The sequence below is a fragment of the Arachis hypogaea genome, chromosome 20, assembly GCF_003086295.3.
Source record: "Arachis hypogaea cultivar Tifrunner chromosome 20, arahy.Tifrunner.gnm2.J5K5, whole genome shotgun sequence".
In the NCBI taxonomy this organism is placed as follows: domain Eukaryota; kingdom Viridiplantae; phylum Streptophyta; class Magnoliopsida; order Fabales; family Fabaceae; genus Arachis; species Arachis hypogaea.
The window spans coordinates 137,705,139-137,724,878 of NC_092055.1; the positions used below are offsets into that span (position 1 = coordinate 137,705,139).

At 41.7% G+C, this 19,740-nt stretch overlaps 1 protein-coding gene across 5 annotated transcripts; it reads left to right on the plus strand.

Moving 5' to 3' along the window:
• Window positions 1-13,762: 13,762 nt before the first annotated feature.
• LOC112782879 (E3 ubiquitin-protein ligase RHF2A) lies at window positions 13,763-18,805 on the plus strand. 5 transcript variants are annotated; one of them, XM_072230024.1, is made up of 11 exons: window positions 13,763-13,956; window positions 14,064-14,136; window positions 14,799-14,936; window positions 15,021-15,067; window positions 15,272-15,393; window positions 15,967-16,029; window positions 16,116-16,224; window positions 16,331-16,644; window positions 17,112-17,219; window positions 17,310-17,669; window positions 18,523-18,805. In XM_072230024.1, exons 6-10 carry the CDS (start codon window positions 15,992-15,994, stop codon window positions 17,614-17,616), a joined length of 876 nt encoding a protein of 291 aa, XP_072086125.1. In that variant the 5' UTR covers window positions 13,763-13,956; window positions 14,064-14,136; window positions 14,799-14,936; window positions 15,021-15,067; window positions 15,272-15,393; window positions 15,967-15,991; the 3' UTR covers window positions 17,617-17,669; window positions 18,523-18,805. The 5 variants fall into 5 exon arrangements, with proteins under 5 accessions (XP_072086125.1, XP_072086126.1, XP_025681312.1 ...); XM_072230025.1 differs by having other exon boundaries at window positions 14,799-14,922; XM_025825527.3 differs by lacking the exon at window positions 15,272-15,393.
• The last annotated feature ends 935 nt before the right edge of the window (window positions 18,806-19,740 follow it).

Consider the following 19,740-nt stretch of genomic DNA (forward strand, 5'->3'; position numbering starts at 1 on the left):
AATATCGTTCGGACGGGCAAGTTGAAAGGTTTAAGGCACGCCTCGTCATTCTTGGTAATCATCAAATTGAAGGGCTGGATTATAATGAAACCTTCGCCCCGGTCGCAAAAATGGTAACTATTCGCACTATTTTAGCTGTGGCCGCTGCTAAGGATTGGGAACTCCATCAAATGGATGTTCACAATGCCTTCCTCCATGGGGATCTTGAGGAGGATGTTTATATGAAATTGCCACCGGGGTTTCATGTCCCTACTCCTGGCATGGTGTGCAAACTTCAAAAATCCCTCTACGGACTCCGCCAAGCTCCGCGCTGCTGGTTCTCTAAACTTTCTGTTGCCCTCCTGCAATACGGGTTTCAGCAGTGTGCCTCCGATCACTCACTGTTTGTCTCTCGTCATCACAATATTCAACTTGTGGTGCTCATTTATGTTGATGACCTTATCGTGGCTGGTAATAATTCTCTTACTATTCGCCAGTTCAAGGACTAGTTAAATCAATGCTTCCACATGAAAGACTTGGGGAAACTAAAATACTTTCTAGGGGTGGAAGTGGCTCGCTCTCCTACTGGCATTTTTCTTAACCAACGCAAATACGCGTTAGATATTATCATGGAGACTGGCATGCTTGGCTCTCGGCCTGTGTCTACACCTATTGAAGAAAATCATCGTCTTGCATTGGCTGAAGGACCTTTGCTCTCTGATGCAGCCCAGTATCGTTGTTTGGTTGGTCGTCTCATTTATTTGTGCTTCACTCGCCCGGAACTCTCATACAGTGTTCACATTCTTTCTCAGTTCATGCACCAGCCTCATGAAGAACACTGGCAGGCTGCCTTACGAGTTGTTCGCTATCTAAAAGGCCGGCCTGAGCAAGGTGTTTTATTGCGCCGGGAAAACGATTTTACCTTGCATGCTTGGTGTGATTCTGATTGGGCGGGTTGCCCTCTTACTCGTCGGTCTCTCACTGGCTGGGTTATTCTCCTTGGCAACTCACCAATTTCATGGAAAACAAAGAAACAGCATACAGTGTCACGGTCCTCTGCAGAAGCCGAGTATCGCTCCATGGCTAATACCACTTGTGAACTCAAATGGTTAAAGGAACTGCTCTTGAGTCTCGGGATCTCCCACACGCAACCCATACCTCTCTCATGCGATAGTCAAGCAGCACTTCATATTGCTAAGAACCCTGTTTTTCATGAGCGTACTAAGCATATTGAGGTTGATTGTCATCTTGTTCGTGATGCTATCATCCAGGGCCTCATCCTTCCCTCCTATGTCCCAACAAAATCTCAGGTTGCCGATATCTTGACTAAAGCTCTAAGCTCCCATTCATTCGCATCAATGTTGGACAAGTTGGGCATTAGTAACTTACATGCCCCAACTTGAGGGGGGTAATGAAATCTGATGCATATCAAGGCACATATGTCACGGCTAAATATTAGGAATTATTAGAAAACAAATTCCTTTCAGTTTTTAGTTGATTTGGTGTATCCTGTTTTATTAGCTATAAATATCTTGCATTACCATAATTAGGAAATCAGGTAGCTAATTGTTAGGTAAAGTACTGTATATATAATTGATATGCTATTCAATAAAACACAAGGCAATTTGGCAGATACAAATAGGACAATTTAAACGTTTGAGACATAAATAGAACTTACCACAAACATTAACAACAAAAACGATACTTTACTCTTTTAATAATTTATAAAGAATGTGACAATATTTGGCATCTTTGATCTCCCCGGTTATTCTGATCTTATGTATCGCTCTTCTCTTTTCATTTTATTGATTCAATTTTATATCAACATGCACAAGCAAAGCAAAAGCATTATATAATTGTCATCTTGATTGAATTTTCCTTTCTGGAAGAACGAATTAAAATAATTGTCTGCTTAATGCGTTGTTTTGTATCTTATTATGTATTCATATTTTTTTAATGAACTACATTATCTTATGAGTGATTCATTTATTTTTCTTCTCCCCCGGGTTTTGACTTCGGTGTGGTGATTCGCTTTCTTAATTAATAATAAAAAGTTAAAAACAATTATTTATTCTGAAGGTGTATCAAGCATTATATAATAGTTCATATAAAAATATTTTATTACTCTACACTATTTCTCAAAGTCTAATAGCAAGAGTCAGGTTAAAAAATATGAAAAATTTTAAAGAATCGATTTGAAATTGATTAATTTAAATATAAAAAAAATGTTGGTGAAACACGTTGAAATATAAATCTATATAAAGTAATTATAATGATATGGTATTAGAACAAAATATAGATAAAATAATTTTTCTGTATAATATTATTTTTTCATTTTTGTTACCCGAAAAACGTAGGTTATAATTTATTTTTTATAATATTTTTTTATTTTTCTTGCCTGCATTTTGAAGAATGGCTATGATTTGCAATAATAATAATAATAATAATAATAATAATAATAATAATAATAATAATTGTTCATATCCTAACCCAACGATAAGGTCCAGGTACAAATAAAGGGCCCAATCTGAAGGATTGAGCCTCACCCAGCACCGACCTTCCTTCTGGGAAGTCGGTTCTTACCACGATTTACCCTGAAGAAGTCGGGGACGAGAGTTAGCTGGCAGATAAACATTCGTTTGAATGAAGTAACTGCCCCTAGAATCTCTCTAACCACCTCCAGGGGCCATATCTCAACCCCCTAAGATAAAGAGACAGTTATCACCCTAAAAAAGTGGCACTACATCAACGGTGGTTATTGGTTCACCACTATAAATACACTGACACCTCTCAGGTATCTCTAAGTCCTAATACTCTCTAGACCTGCTCACACCCTTGCTGACTTAGGCATCAGAGTGTCTTTGCAGGTACCACCCCCATTCGGTCATACTCACAAGTCGGACGGAGGCCCCCCAAGACGCAGACCCGCTCGAAGGCTTCATTCCTCAGACGATTGGGCCAACCCAGCAAGTCCAGCCCAACAATCTCCGGTTACCCATCGTAACATTGGCGCCGTTACCGGGGACCTGAGAGATCAACCAGTGATGGCGGACAGATCCCCTGAGGAGGGTCATGTGGAGACAGATTCCGAACAAGAGAATCTGGACACCTGAAATAATGACGTGGACCAAACCCTCCACCAGGGAACCAACGATCAACACAGAGAGGGTACCTCCGGAGTCAAAACTCCGAAGGTGAATTCCTCAGAAGGGCGCGAATCGGAGAAGGACGGACAGTCCCACGCAACTGAACTTTTGGGATTAGTTCATGTCCACCAAAGTCGCTTGGAACAGCTAGAACAGGAACGAGAGTGACAAAGGGAGATAGAAAAGCACCTAAGAGAGGAGATGGATCGACGAAAAGAGTTAGAGAAAAAACTCTTAAAGTTAGAATCCTCCCTCAAAGGTCGGAACTCCCGTGACGATAGAGAAGAGTCGCCCCCAGGAGGGGAGGATCCTTTTAGTGAGGACATAATAAGGGCAAAAGTTCCAAAAAACTTTAAAAGCCCCGATATGGACCTCTATGACGGAACCACAGATCCGAAGCATCATTTAAGCAACTTTAAAAGTCGGATGTATCTGGCTGATGCTTCTGACGCGACGCGCTGCAAAGCTTTCCCGACCACCTTATCGAAAACAACGATGAAGTGGTTCGACAGCCTCCCCCCGAGGTCGGTCACCAGTTTTGAAGACCTCTCAAAGAAGTTCTTGATGAGGTTCTCCATCCAGAAGGACAAAGTAAAACATGCACCAAGCCTCCTGGGAATAAAACAGGAGGTCAGAGAATCCTTACGAGCCTATATGGAAAGGTTCAACAAAGCATGTTTAGAAATCCAAGACCTGCCCACTGAGGCAGTCATAATGGGGTTAGTCAATGGGCTTAGAGAAGGTCCCTTCTCACAATCCATATCTAAAAGACACCCCACCTCCTTAAGTGATGTACAGGAAAGAGCTGAAAAGTACATCAACATGGAGGAAAATGCTAGACTGAGGGATTCGAGTTGGTGACCTGGGCATCTCCCCTCAACAAAAGAGAGGGAGAGGGAACCCAAGAAGAAGGAAGAACTCGGTCTCGATAGACTAAGAAAATATCACTCTTATACTCCTCTAAAGGTTTTTATAGTGGATCTATACAGAGAGATTTGCAATACTGAAAGGCTGCCACCTCCCAGGCCCATTAAAAATAAAAAAGGGGGGAGTCGCAGCGACTACTGTGAGTACCATAAAATATATGGTCACTCGACAAATGACTGTTATGACCTTAAGAATGTGATAGAAAGCTGGCTAGAGAAGGTCGGCTTGACAGATATCTCATAGAAAGGTCGGACAGTCATGGGAAGAGAAAGCGAGACGATGTGGACAGAAGAGTCCCACCACCGCAGACTCTGGAGAGACATATCCATATGATCTCAGGAGGGTTCGCGGGAGGGGGACTCACCAAATCCTCTCGCAAAAGGCATCTCAAGCGAGTCTACCAGGTCGGAGGAGAATCATCCGACCTCCCTACCATTTCATTCACAAAAGAGGATGGGCAAGGAATAATCCCTAGACACGACGATCCAGTGGTAATAACCATGATCCTAGCAAATGCCCATCTCCACAGAACCCTAGTAGACCAAGGAAGCTCAGCGGACATCCTCTTCAAGCCCGCTTTTGACAAACTAGGGTTGGATGAGAAAGAATTAAGAGCCTACCCCGACACCTTGTATGGACTAGGCGACACACCAATAAGACCACTAGGATTTCTACCCCTACACACTACCTTTGGAAAAAGGGGAAAAATCCAAGATTTTGAGTATAGACTTTATAGTCATCGACGTAGGGTCAGCATACAATGCTTTAATCGGCAGAGCTACCCTTAATCGACTCGGAGCAGTGGTGTCCACTCCCCACCTTTGCATGAAATTCCCGACCTCAGCGGGAATAGCAACGGTGAAGGGAGATCAGAAATTGGCAAGGAAATGCTACAATGAAAGCCTGAACCTAAGGGGAAAAGGCAAAGAAGTCCACACCATAGAGCTCGGCGGTACAAGGGCCAGAGAAGAGCTGCGACCACAGCTGGGAGGAAAAACCGAAGAAATACAGGTCGGTCAAGAGGAAGGAAAAAATACCAACATAGGAGCCAACCTAGGGGAAACCCTAAAACAAGGGTTGACTAAACTCCTAAGAGACAATTCCGACCTCTTTGCCTGGAAAGCCTCCGACATGCCCGGGGTAGACCCCGAGCTCATGTCCCACAAGCTCTCGGTATACCCAGGGTCCCGACCTGTACAACAAAGAATACGCAAGCTCGGCCCGGAACGAGCCCTAATAGTAGAAGAACAAGTACAGACACTCTTAGAAGCCGGCTTCATCAGAGAAGTTAAATATCCAACATGGCTAGCCAATGTAGTGCTAGTCAAAAAGCAAAATGGCAAATGGAGAATGTGTGTCGACTACACCGACTTAAATAAGGCATGTCCTAAGGACCCTTATCCACTACCAAGTATTGATACCCTAGTAGACTCTAGCTCGGGATATCAATACTTATCGTTTATGGATGCCTACTCGGGGTATAACCAAATCCCGATGTATGAGCCCGACCAGGAGAAAACATCATTCATCACGCCCAAAGCTAATTTCTGTTATGTGGTCATGCCATTTGGATTGAAAAATCCAGGGGCCACATATCAGAGGCTGATGAATAAGGTGTTCGCTTCTCACCTTGGAAGCTTAATGGAAGTCTACGTCGACGACATGCTAGTAAAAACCAAGGGAGAAATCGACTTCTTGACAGACCTCTTGCAAGTCTTTGACACCATAAGGTCACACAGGATGAGACTAAATCCCGCAAAGTGTGCCTTCGCGGTAGAAGCTGGAAAATTCCTGGGTTTTATGCTAACACGGAGAGGGATTGAAGCAAATCCCGATAAGTGTAAAGCTATCCTGGAAATGAAGACCCCAACTTGCTTAAGAGAGGTCCAGCAGCTAAACGGCCGACTTGCAGCCCTCTCCAGATTCTTGGCAGGATCAGCACTAAAATCCCTTCCACTATTCTCCTTATTGAGAAAGGGATGTCAGTTCGAGTGGACTCCTGAATGCGAAGAGGCGTTCCAGGAGTTCAAGGGATTCTTGAGTCAACCTTCGATTCTGACCCGACCTGTAGTTGGAGAAGACCTCGTCCTATACTTATCTGTAGCAGACAAGGCTGTCGCGTCAGCCCTAATAAGAGAAGACGAGGTCGGTCAACATCCAGTGTATTTCATCAGCAAAGTTTTACAAGGCCCCGAACTAAGGTACCACAAACTAGAGAAGTTTGCCTACTCCTTAGTGGTAGCCTCACGAAGGCTACGGCCTTACTTTCAAGCTCATACAATAAGAGTCTGCACGAACCAACCCATGAAGCAAATCCTCTAAAAGACGGATGTTGCAGGGAGAATGGTTCAATGGGCAATAGAGCTCTCCGAGTTCGACTTGAGGTATGAAACTCGGACGGCAATTAAAGCCCAATGCCTTACCGACTTCATAGCAGAGTATGCATGAGATCAAGAGAATAAGCCAACTACATGGGAACTCTATGTAGACGGATCCTCAAATAAAACAGGAAGCGGCGCAGGCATAATATTAGTGGACGAAAGGGGAACCCAAATAGAGGTTTCCCTCAAGTTTGAATTCCCAGCTTCAAATAATCAGGTAGAATATGAAGCCCTGATTGCCGGGTTGAAGTTGGCAGAAGAAGTCGGTGCTACAAAAGTGATGGTATATAGCGATTTTCAAGTGGTGACCTCCCAGATAAGTGGAGAGTATCAGGCAAAAGACCCAAACATGAAGAGGTACTTGGAAAAAACTCTGGAGCATCTTGGGCGCTTTGCGGAAACCGAGGTCAAACATATAACTCGGGATATAAATAGCAGAGCAGACGCCCTATCCAAGTTAGCAAGTACTAAGCCAGGAGGGAATAACAGAAGCCTAATCCAGGAAACTCTCCAGGAACCCTCTGTGGTAAAAACGGAGGAAACGCAAGTGGTCCTTGAGGTAACCGGACTAAACCTCGGATGGATGAACCCCTTGGTCGAATACATGAAATTCGACATCCTCCCCAAGGAGGAAAAAGAGGCTAAAAAAATCCGGAGGGAAGCACAATACTACACTCTGGTGAAAAATATTCTCTATAGAAGAGGAATATCAACACCATTGTTAAAGTGCGTACCGACCTCGAGAACCACGGAGGTATTAGAAGAGGTCCATAATGGGATCTGCGAAAATCATCTCGGAGCCAGGTCGCTAGCCAGGAAAGTAATCCGAGCTGGATTCTACTGGCCGACCTTGCAGAAAGATGCCACAGAATTTGTGAAGAAATGTTAACCATGCCAAATGCATGCAAACTTCCACGTGGCTCCCCCTGAAGAGCTCATCAGTATAACTTCTCCATGGCCCTTCGCAAAGTGGGGAATGGATTTGTTAGGCCCCTTTCCCCAAGCGCCAGGATAAGTTAAATATTTGATCGTGGGAATAGACTACTTCACAAAATGGATAGAAGCAGAACCACTGGCTACCATCACAGCCCAAAGAAGTCGGAGGTTCCTCTACAAAAATATCATCACAAGGTATGGGATCCCTTATTCCATCACTACAGATAATGGAACCCAGTTCACCGACTCTACCTTCAGAAGCCTGGTGGCCAGTATGAAAATCAAACACCAGTTCACCTCGGTGGGACATCCACAAGCCAATGGACAAGCCCAGGCAGCAAACAAAGTCATACTGGCAGGGCTGAAGAAAAGACTACAAGAAGCAAAGGGAGCCTGGACAGAAGAACTCCCACAAGTGTTGTGGGCTTATCGGACAACGCCACAATCTGCCACTGGAGAAATGCCCTTTCGAGTTGTCTATGGAGTAGAAGCTATGATACCAGTAGAAATCAGCGAGCAAAGCCCAAGGGTGATTCTCCATGATTAAATCGAAAACATACAGGGGCACAAAGAGGAGCTAGAGTTGCTCCCCGAAGTCCGAGAACAAGCCCAGATAAGAGAAACAGCGCTGAAGCAAAGGATGGCTACCAGATACAACAAGAAAGTCATTCGAAGAAGTTTTGCACTAAGTGATCTGGTCTTAATCAGAAATGACATAGGAGTCAACAAGTCGGGGGAAGGAAAACTCGCTGCCAACTGGAAAGGACCCTACAAAGTCAGCGAGGTCTTAGGAAAAGGTTATTATAAGGTGACCGACCTAAGCGGCGCCGAGTTACCAAGATCGTGGCATGCTTGTAATATGAAAAGGTACTATAGCTAAGAGCGAACTCTACTCCTTGATGTACTCTTTTCCCAACTTCACGATTTTTTCCCAAACGTTAGAGGGTTTTTTCTGAAGAAGGGTTTTTAATGAGGCATCATAGTAGAGGCTAAGGGGGAAAAATTACTAAAAACCCTTAGTAGCAGTAAAGTACCTTCCCAAAATTAATAAAGATCTTTTACAATATCTCTTATAAATTCCTTCTCGTTTATTTTTTCTTCCTACGAAACGCGCCGACTTAAGCTCGACAAAACGTGAAAATCCCTTGAACCGACCTAGATGGTCATCAGGATAAAACGATGAGGTACAAGTCGGTGTAAAGAGGTTATAAAAGTTGATCGTGAGAAACTCGGAGATATTCCGACTTATAAGTCGGAATAAAAAAAACCGAGTAGAAAAAAAACGCATCGCAAAAATAACCTAAGTCATAGAACTCAATAAGACAAAGTTGAGTATAAGGAATAGCAAAAGAGATCGAAAAACCTACTAAAGCGTAAGTACTGTCCTAAAGTCCTTAGAGACAAGGACCCTAAAAGGACAGACAGCCAGGAAAAAGGTTTCCAAAAGTGAAAAGATCAAAAAAGGGGTTTTTCAAAAAACTGAAGTCAGAAAAGCATACACGCAAAAGGTAACTAAGACCCTTATCCAAAAAAGGGGTATTCTTCGAAACTCAAAACCCTTATCCAAAAAGGGTATTTATAAATATTTTGTTTACGGCCTTAAAAGGCCAGAAGAAATTGTTCAATTACCACCAACACAAACAAAGAAAGAGTTTAAAAAAGGGGGGACCCACAAGCCGGGTCCCCATATAGCCAATAAAGTTATTTTTTCGGAATAGGAGTAGACGGATCACCACCAAAGCCAGGAATAGTCGGAGCAACGTCAGGACCAGGGAGAGAGGCATCCATAGGAGATGGAGAGGAAGTCGGAGGAACCTTTGAAGAGCTCGGAGCATCCTTTGAGCGAGGAGGGGACTCAATAATCCTCTGCCCCCGAGTCTTCAAGTCTGACTCGGAAACAACTTGGGGGGCAGGAAGAGACACTATAGCACCATCAATGATGACCTTGTCAGGATCTAAAGGAGAGAGATCCAAGCCAGGAGCAATGACTCCGACTTGCTCCTTAAAAATCCTCCAAGCCTCTTCAGATCCCTCGGCAATAGAGTCCTCCAACTCGGCATAGGCAGTCCGAGCATTCAGCAGATCTTTTTTCACAACCACAAGGTCCTCAAAAAGGCTTGAATAGCTCTCCTGCGCCTTCAGCCTTAAACCGACCTCCATGTTGCACTGGGCCTGCAACTTGCTCTCCCTCTCCTGGAGACCCTTCCTCTCCTCCTCTAGTTTGGCAACCTCCTCCTTCAACTTCTTCTCATGTTCTTGATATAAAAGAAGTCTCTCCTCCAACTCTTTAGCCCTCGAGGACGAACCAAGAGAGCTAAGAGGAGTCTTCTCGAAAATATCAAGAAATTTGGTGCACACTGCCGCCGCCCTGATACTCTCCTGAGCCAGAATAGTGAAGTGGTTCCGGATAGAAACATCATCCAAGCCTATACGGGCATGAGGATAGATGTACTTCTGGATAAATTCAGGAGCATCCACCTTGGCTTCACCCTCGAAAGAAGAACTAGGCTCTAAAGCCTTGCGCTTCTTCCTTTCAGGCTCAGGGGAGGATCGGGGGGGAGGGGACGGCTGAGAAGGAGCAGAAAAAGAGATAACAATAGGTTCAGAAGGAGTCCCCAAGTTTCGAGGAGGAGGAGGGGGAGAGATAACTGTCCTGGCACCACCAGTCCTGGCCCGGGACCTCACCCTAGCCTCCTGGACCCTCTGGTAAGACTCATTCGAATTCCTCATCGCCATCTCTGTAAAAACAAGTAGCAGCCAAAATGTTAGACAAGTCGGTGTAAGATAGCCATACAAGTCGGAAATCCAATAAAACAAATAAAAGCTACCTAAATGTATCTGAACAAAGGTCGGAGACCCTTGGAGAAATTTGTTAGTATCCAAATATGGGGCCCTCCCCCATACTTCTCGGAGGAACCCCACAATGGCAGCCTCCATCTCATCCAGGTCATCCAGACCATATTTCTCACAGGGGGAGGCCTCCAACCAATACAGAGGGAAGCGAGGGGAAGATTTCTCATCCAGGAAAAAGGGGTGGTGACCCTCTACAGCTTGCACTTTGAAAAAATAATTTTTGAAGTCATGGAAAGATTCATCAAAAAGGGTGAAGACCCTCCGACCTTGTATAGCCCGGAAGGACACCCATTGTTGTTTATTATTTTGCCCACTGAAGGGCTTAGTCATATGGAAAAGAAAAAAGAAAATCCTCAAGGAAGTCGGAAAGTCCAAAGCATGGCTGACAAATTGATAAATTTTCAGAAAACCCCAGGAATTGGGATGAAGCTGGGTAGGTGCAATACGGCAGTGGCGTAAAACATCCATCTCAAAGTCAGAAAAATGAAGAAAAACGTCCAGGCGGGTAAGCATGCTCTCACACATAAAAAAGAAATGAGGGGCTGCCTCCGAAGCCCTCCCAAAACAGACCCGGTCTTCTGGACCCGGGGCAAGTAGTTCATACTTCGGCTCATCCTCATCAGAGGTGCAGAGCCGGTGGCGAGTGCGGAGATCATTAAGAAAATCAGTGTCAACCAAAGGTTCCTCCCCCAGGACCGTAACATCGACCCACTGAGCAAGACTTTCAACAGAAGACATTTTTCTTTCTTTTAAAAAGGGTTTTGGTAAAACCTACAAAGGAAAAAGAAAAAGAAAATCAAAAACATGGTCTCTAAAGGGGGAAGTACGGAATCAAACAGAAACCTACGAATCAACCTATCCATCCGAAAAATAAAAGCATGCAAACTGAAAGCATGTTGCAAAAGGAGAAGAAGAAAAATCTAACCTTTATCCGAAAAAGGTTGGAGGAAATGAAAGCCTTCAAACGCAAGAGTGCAGCACGAACAGGTGAAGAGGAAATTTGAAAAATCGCAGAAACGAAACAATGAAAGAGAGGGAAAGTATTTATAAACACGTTAGGGGCATAATGGTAAAAATGGAAAAGTCATTAATAGGTGCACTGTTACCAAGGTAATCAATACCTACGCGAACCTCTAACAGACGCGACGTTTGATTAGACGTAACTGTGAAAAATCAAAAGTCACGAAAGTCACATCGGTTCCAAACAAACACGTCGGTTCCCTCCCAAGTCGGCTACGTCCTCGAGTAGAATACTCGAACCCAAAATTTTAAAAGAAATTGGGCTCGAGTAGGGGCACTGTTCATACCATGGCCCAACGATAAGGCCCAGGTACAAATAAAGGGCCCAATCTGAAGGGTTGAGCCTAACCCAGCACCGACCTTCCTCCTGGGAAGTCGGTTCTTACCACGATTTACCCTGAAGAAGTCGGGGACGAGAGTTAGCTGGCAGATAAACATTCGTTTGAATGAAGTAACTGCCCCTAGAATCTCTCTAACCACCTCCAGGGGCCATATCTCAACCTCCCTAAGATAAAGGGATGGTTATCACCCTAAAAAAGTGGCACTACATCAACGGTGGTTATTGGTTCACCACTATAAATACACTGACACCTCTCAGGTATCTCTAAATCCCAATACTCTCTAGACCTGCTCACACCCTTACTGACTTAGGCATCGGAGTGTCTTTGCAGGTACCACCCCCATTCGGTCATACTCACAAGTCGGACGGAGGCCCCCAAGACGCAGACCCGCTCGAAGGCTTCCTTCCTCAGACGATTGGGCCAACCCAGCAAGTCCAGCCCAACAATCTCCGGTTATCCATCGTAATAATAATAATAATAATAATAATAATAATAATAATAATAATAATAATAATAATAATAATAATAATAATCTGAAAAAAATAATCATAATAATTTGTAATAATAACATTATAATAACAACAATACACAAATAAATTTATTTATGAATAAAATAGACAAATATCTACACACCGAAATTATTTAGATATTCAAAAATACTAACTCCTCGTCACTCATTTAAATACCTAACAATTCAGGGCCATTTCTAAAATTATAGTAAGTATACCCAAGTAGAAATAAATATGAATTAATAGTCAAAATTGTCCTTAAAAGATATCTTGATCTCCATTTTTGTCGCCGAAAGATAACCAACCTGGTCGTGTTAGTCCTTCTGTCATCTCTTGCTTGCTGACATGGCCTGTTAACTATCAGCGTGGTACTCGCTTAGTATACCCTCTTGTTGCTGATAAGATAAGTTTATTAGATCATCCCTAAGTCCATGAACCCTAATCCCAAATCCAAAGGAATCGAACCTTACCTCCATAGCAGATCAGATTCCATGTTCCCAGGTTGCCCTGCTGTCGCTGGCGTCACTGCCTACGCCTTCAACGCTGCCATCGCCTGCACATCGATGGTAGATTTATTAGTATTTGTGGTAAAATTTAAGAATTGTGGATTAATTAGTATATTTGATCTGCGAAACGAAGGCAGTTAATAGCCAAGTTAGTAATGAGACCTTAAAATCCAAAGATCCAGCAACAGCAGCAGGAACCCTAGAAACCAGAATCACAATGACAATGTAGAATTAGTAGGTAAGAGATTCATAAATTTGGGAAGAGATGCCCGCTGATGTTAGTGGCATTTTTGTCTCTCTCCACTGCCATGGTTCTCTTCATCAGACCCAACAGCTCCGTTCCCTGCACCACCATTACCGTCGCCGACAACAACTACTACTTCATAGACTAATTCAATCAGATTTACTCCTCTCTCCAACTCGAAAACGCTCTCTCTCCCCTTGATTTCATGAAGTCCAAGCTTGTTCTCATGGTTTCCCATGAGCTCTCCCTTCAGGTACGTTCTTCGTCTCTTTTATTTTTTCCCTTTCGTCAATTAAATTCAGGAAAGAAAAGAATGTTATTTTTTTGTCTGTGTTGTTGTTCAGGTGGTCCTTTGTTATTGATGGAGTTGACTTTTCTGCTGAGGGGAGTTGGTGCTGATGTTGTTTGGATCACAAATCAGAAGCTTTCAGAACCCGACCAAGTCATTGCCGTTCTTAAGGAGAAAGTTTCCCTTGATCTTTCCTTTGGATTTTGGATTAGGGTTCATGTACTTAGGGACTGATTTGAATTGATTTAATAAACTTATCTTATCAGCAACAAGAGGGTACACTAAGCGAGTGCCACGCTGGCAGTTAATAGGCAATGTCAGCGAGCGTTAGCCACCTCAGTGCAGGAGATAACGGAAGGACTAACGCGACCAGTTTGGTTATTTTTCAAGGACGAATTTGATTAATTTTATCTTTCGAGAATGAAAATAGAGATCGAAATATCTTTAAGGGACGATTTTGACTATTTATTCAAATAAATATATATTTACGAAAAAACAAACATATAGAATGAGGGTTGAGATTTGAGAAACAAAGGCTTTTTTTTTCGGTCATTTTTTGCGCTTATTTGTCCCGAGCCACACCGTGATTCTTATCCTTTATTTATAGCCCAATGCATATTTAAAAGGAAGCAAGATATTTGGGCTTCTCTTAAGTTGGGCATTGAGCCTGATAGTATTACAGTGAAAAAAACAGAAAAAAAAAATAGTAAAACCTTTCCATTTCTTTTTCTTCTTATTTTTATGTTCTGTGTTTTGTGTTTTCTCTCTCTTCCCTCCTCTCTCATACTGCGGGGTGGGACCAGGTAACTTCTGCCATTTCTCAAGGTAAAGTTTCTGCACCTCTCTCTCTTTCTCATTCCTTTTCTTCATCTTCAATCGTCATCAAAATTGTTTCACTCACTCAATTCCTCTTCTCTGCAATGGATCTCTAGCGTTCAAGCCTCGATCTTCCCTTGATGGCCCTGCCCTCTATTTCTTGACACCTTTAATTTCCTATCCATGGAGGTAACCCACATTAAAACCTACTTATTCTCTTCCATTTTGGTCTCATTATTGTATCTGCTTCTATCTACTACATTTCCCCATGCCAAAGGTTTCATTTTTTTTTATCTGCGTCGATTTGAGTTCTGTCCTGTCCTGCGTCGTGATCCTTTTTTTCATTAGCGTCATGCCAATATAGAAAGTACTATTAACGACGTTTCCTCATGGCGGTTAGCAACGGTTTTCTGCTACCAAGGATATAGCGATTTTCGACGATGATGATGATCAAATGTTTGAGGCACAATTCTATAATAGGAATACATTTAAGAAAAATTATTTAACTTATCACACAATTGTGTTCAAGTTGTCTTCTCAAATTTTAGAAGCTTTTCGTGAAGATTCCCGGGGCGTAATAGTATGTATTGCTGGTAGAAACTGTATTTATTTGTTACTAAATATTTGGTATTGGTAGATCATTTGTACTAGGGATTGTGGTGACACTTGTTGTGAGGACTAGTTAAATGCACTTGTCTCAAAACTGGTTTGGAGTTTGACATAGTAGAATTGATCTATTGATCCCTTGGTTTATTTTCCTTGTGTTTGTTCAAAATATGATGAATTCTAGAGCTCTATTTACACTTGTAAAACAATTAATCTGACTCTGAAGTTGTCCGGCTGATGTGTAGAAGGTACCAGGGATGGAAGGCAAGGCTGAGAGTCAAATGACTTCGGCTGAAGCCTTCGTCGAAGGAGGGATTCAAGAATCGTGTGATGATGCTTGCAGCATATGCCTTGAGGATTTCTCCGAAAGTGATCCTTCGACAGTAATATTCAGCTTTTGCAAATTACTCTCGTTTATAAAATATAACTTTTGGTCACTTTCTTTTTCTCCCTCTGTTGCTTTTCAGACCACTGCATGCAAGCATGAGTTTCACCTTCAATGTGTTCTTGAATGGTATGCCTTAATATACGAATAATTTTTTTCGTGTGCCTCTCTCAAAATATATATTGATTTTAGCTTATTGTATTTTTTCCTTTATATCCTTGTGAGTTTGTCTATTATGTTGGTTGACCTACTCGATATTAGATTTGCTTGGTTCCTTTAAGAGTCAAATGGCTATGATAAGGATATAAATTTTATGGTGTTCTCTTAAAGCAGGGTCCGAGAGTTACGACATAGGGAGGCAAACATTCTACTGGCTGGGGAAGTGGTAGGAGAGAGATTAAGAGAACTAAATTTCAACTTATAGAGATAGGATGAGAGTAACTAACTTGAGGCAGGTTGTACTTACATTGAAGTCTGATTTCTAATTTCTATTTCTCTAACAGCATAAATTTTAATGATATTCATACCAAGGTTAGTTTGTTTTGTTGTTGTTTTTTTTCCCTCCACAAACAAACACTTAGGTCCTTCAAATTTACCCTTTTCCATACAATCAGTCTGGTAGTATCCCATAAAAATTAATACATTCTGGAATTTGCATATGGCAACATCACCAATTATAATGGGTTATTGATTGAATATTCATGTAAGTTTTAATTCCATTGATTTATATTAAGGTGGTTAGAATGCTGTCCTATGTTTCTTGTTCTTTTGACTTTTGTCAATGCTAAGGTGATATATGGCTATGACTTTATTCTAGAACTACACTCTGTACAGACTGCATTGACTAGAAAGCTAGTGAATTGAGTTGCTTGTGTATTTTGTGTGTGGGAGGAGGATCTGCTCACTGCTAAAGATATTCTTGTTATTTCCACATGCATTAAAAGTATATGCATATTAGAGATGTTTTACTTTATATCATTGGAAATGGAAGATTATATTTTAGCAATTGTTATGGCTGTTTTTTGTAGGTGCCAGAGAAGCTCTCAGTGCCCTATGTGTTGGCAAACTATTAGCATGAAGGATCCAACCAGGTTTGTTGTGATTTAGCTTTTCTGGATCTTTTCTGTTTTTTTTATAAATTGATGCTGTTCTTAAATTTTTGTGCATTTTCTTGCAGTCAAGAGCTGTTTGAGGCAGTAGAACGGGAAAGGAAGTTGAGGGCTATCGCACCAAGGACTGCTGCTATCTTTCACCACCCTGCCTTTGGTGATTTTGGACTGCAGCATGTCGGTTATCTATCAGACATTGAGTGTTGGTTTGGCTGTCTTATAGCTAAGCACATTACAATTCTCCCATTTGTTTATCATGCTTATAATTTTTCTCTTCCTGCAGTTAGGCATAAGTGATGCTGATCTTGAACAACGAATAATTCAACATTTAGCTGCAGCAGCAGCAGTTGGGAGATCACACCATCATGGTCGGAGGGAAGGGCATCAAACTAGGGCATCTGCTCATGGTCATCCACCCGTTATCGTTTTGTCATCTCAGCCACCGCAAGTCCCTGAATCATCTCCTAGAGGGGGAGATGAACCAGCTACAAATCCTTTAGGAACTCCATCTAGTCCTATGACATCCCGTGGAGGTGAAATATCACGGCAGATCCCACATCTTCAGACTCAAAGCTCTTCTTCAGCTCCTCGGGATAGGTAGTTGTGACCATGTTATTTATTTGCAAAACAATAAGCTACTCCTCTCCCCCTATTTATGCATTTACCATACACAACTGTCTCTGTTATGAAAACCCATTCAAAACTTCCCTCACTATTTATGCAAATAAATATAAAATGTTGTCCAGAATATCTTTGTCTCAGCTCTTAGTTCCTGAACGGTTTAGTGTATCAAGTTGAGCCAAGGGGTAAAGCACATTCATTTGCATAATTGATGTGTTTTTCCCTTTTATTCAGCATATGATGGTGAAGAATGGTGGGAATGCCATTTGACCCTAAAACATCCTTAAAGAATGTGTTAAGTCTAAGAAAACTTGTTCGGTGTGACACTTTTCTCTAAATGTCGTAATTTTATATAGTTCTTCATATCTGATTTCAGTGGGGAAATATACTAGTTAACATAAAAATACAGGATGGGAGTAATCTACTCTACTGGTTGTTTGCAGAGACTCTATTGCGCAATCTTCTCCAGCAAACCAAGATAGAGCAGGGCCATCAGAATCCCAGTCCATTTCTGATTCTCTGCGGGCCCGATTTAGTGCGTTGTCCATGAGGTACGGTTTGTTAGAGAATAGTGGATATGCCTAGTTCTGTATATTTCCTGCTTGACTTCTCTCTGATTTCAACCTATCTTTGTGATTAAGATACAAAGAGTCAATTTCAAAAGGCGCAAGGGGATGGAAGGAGAGGCTGTTCTGTCATGGTTCTTCCATGTCAAAAGTTGGCTCAGAAGCTAGGAGAGAGGCTGGAATTGCCGGCGTCACACAATTGGTGCAATCCCAATCTCTTCAAAATAGAGCAACTTATAGAACTGCGACTACCTCTTTGTCAAATCATTTGGAGGATCATCCCACTGGAGAGGTGACCAACCAGAACAGGGGAGCTAGAAGAGAGAATGCATCGCATGATAACACTCCAGCTGCTTGTTCTGCTAGCTCACGTTCAAATTGAGCTCTATTTTGTTTCTGTCGATAAAATCTTTCCTCATCATCTCATGTTTGAAGGTGAGCTCTGATCCTTGTCTAACCTTTTAGATTCTGTACAGATTCAGCATTTCTTGCTTTTCGCCATTTGTAAACTCAATACCTGTTTCGGTTCTTATGGTTAAGCATCCCTAGTGCAAGTGGTTTTAGGGCGTTTTCGCAATGTGCTTGGTAGACTGAAGAGATGGTATACCACTTTCATACTTTCTTTCACAAAGCTACGCATAAGATATAGTTGAAGATTACAATGGGACTGGCAATAAGTAAAGTGTGTTTTTCTGGGGAGCATTTTGGTTATTTAGCGTGATTTCATATGGCAGTAAGAATTCGGGGGGAATTTTCTTGAATCTTTTTTTTAAGTTTTAACGTCTATCAACTCCATCTTACTTGTTCCTAGCTATTTGATATTTTAGAAGAACTTAATTCCTATATGCAATTTATCCAATGGATATGAGATGTCTCTTAGACAAAGAAGGAAAAAAAAGGAACAAACACCATGGCCAAACTCAATCCTTTGGTCTGCTGGCCACAAATTTGGGCTATTTTGGTGGTTCAGTAGGCTAGCCTGTTATTTTGTTAGTGGGGATGGGAGAATGGTTTAACCACTAATCAGTTATTGGTGAAAAGGTGATGGACTTGAAATTTTGGGTCAAGTCAATAAGAAGTTAACGTTACCACCAGTTCGACTCATTGATTCATGCGTAATAAACGACCAGTTCGACCAAATTGGAGTGTTAAATTTCTTGGCAACTAAATTGATTCATGCATAATCTTTTAGGGACTATTTTCTGCATTGATCTTATTGTGAAATAGTAGCTAGTAGGTTAATGTTATTGTACGGTTGTTATCGCTTAATAGTGTTTTTGGTCCTCAGGTTAATTATTCCCCGGACATGACATACTGAGGAGCAGATGCTTTGGAAAGAGTGATTGCAAAATGGAAATATATGTTCTGTTCTGGTTTTACAATAACAAGTTAAAAGGATCTGAAAGATGCAACTGTGATTGAACCTATAATGTTACTATCTTCATGTATATATGCATACGTAACATGTAATATACATTAATACCGGTAATGTTTTATGAAATTGGCAAGCCATGGGCATATACTGTGATAAGTGACATGAATGTGCGCCCAAAGTTGGAGACGTTTTCCCATATTTGTCCTAATTAGTTACTCTACATATAATGATTGATTTGTGTCATCCCAATTTCGGTTAAACCAGCTGTTTCGAAAACATTAGGGAAGGGAATACGAAATAACGAGTTACCTCTTTTTTATTTCATGCATTAAGAGCGAAAATCTTGTTGATCTAATTACATTTCCCCATGGCAACAAATAATAACGTTAAATTCACACACAAGGTTGCTTCAGGAAGTTTGTTTTGTGGTTTTCACACTAGTGGTTTTGATGTAGATATTACTACATTTTGTAGAATTAAATAATTTAATAATGAATAAATTGATATGATTTTATGCGAAAAAAAAATTGTTACAATTAAGAATACAGATAGGAAAGTAGGAGGATATTGGTGTCTATTGTAAGTTTGTATGAATATGAGCATCGCATATGGATGGTAGTATTCATTGTCTGTAAATGCAAAGTGTTACGTGATGCATGTGATTTGCAGAGGAAGTAAAATGAGAAGAAACGTAGTGGAGGGGTGAGGGAAGCTAATTAAGCTATGAGAGTGAGAGTGAAGGTGAAGTGAAGATAGAGAATTGACTGAGGAACCACCGCAGGAGGGGAAGTCACCGTTATGGTTGCGTGAAACAGTTTTCCTAAGCAGACTTGTGGGAACTGGGAAGGGAAGCTATCAATCAATGTAAACACCAACTATCAATTCACGAGGGAGCGTACTATGATGCATCATCCCCATTCTCTATCATTCATTCATTGTCTCCAACACCGACACCTTGCCACATTGCACTCTCCCTTTTCTTTCCCAAATTTAAAATAGTCAAATACAATCCACACCATACATAACACGTTTTTTTGGGCTGCCCTCCTTTTTACCCTATGTAACAATAATTAAGCAACATTCATATGCATCATGGTTAAGAAATACTACAACATGGTATAACATGACACC

Excerpts from the sequence above, each read along its gene's own strand:
- LOC112782879 (XM_025825527.3), top strand. Across the intron at positions 16,225-16,330 it reads GTGATTTTGGACTGCAGCAT|TTAGGCATAAGTGATGCTGA; the intron begins GTCGGTTATCTA and ends CTCTTCCTGCAG. Across the intron at positions 17,220-17,309 it reads TTTAGTGCGTTGTCCATGAG|ATACAAAGAGTCAATTTCAA; the intron begins GTACGGTTTGTT and ends TTTGTGATTAAG.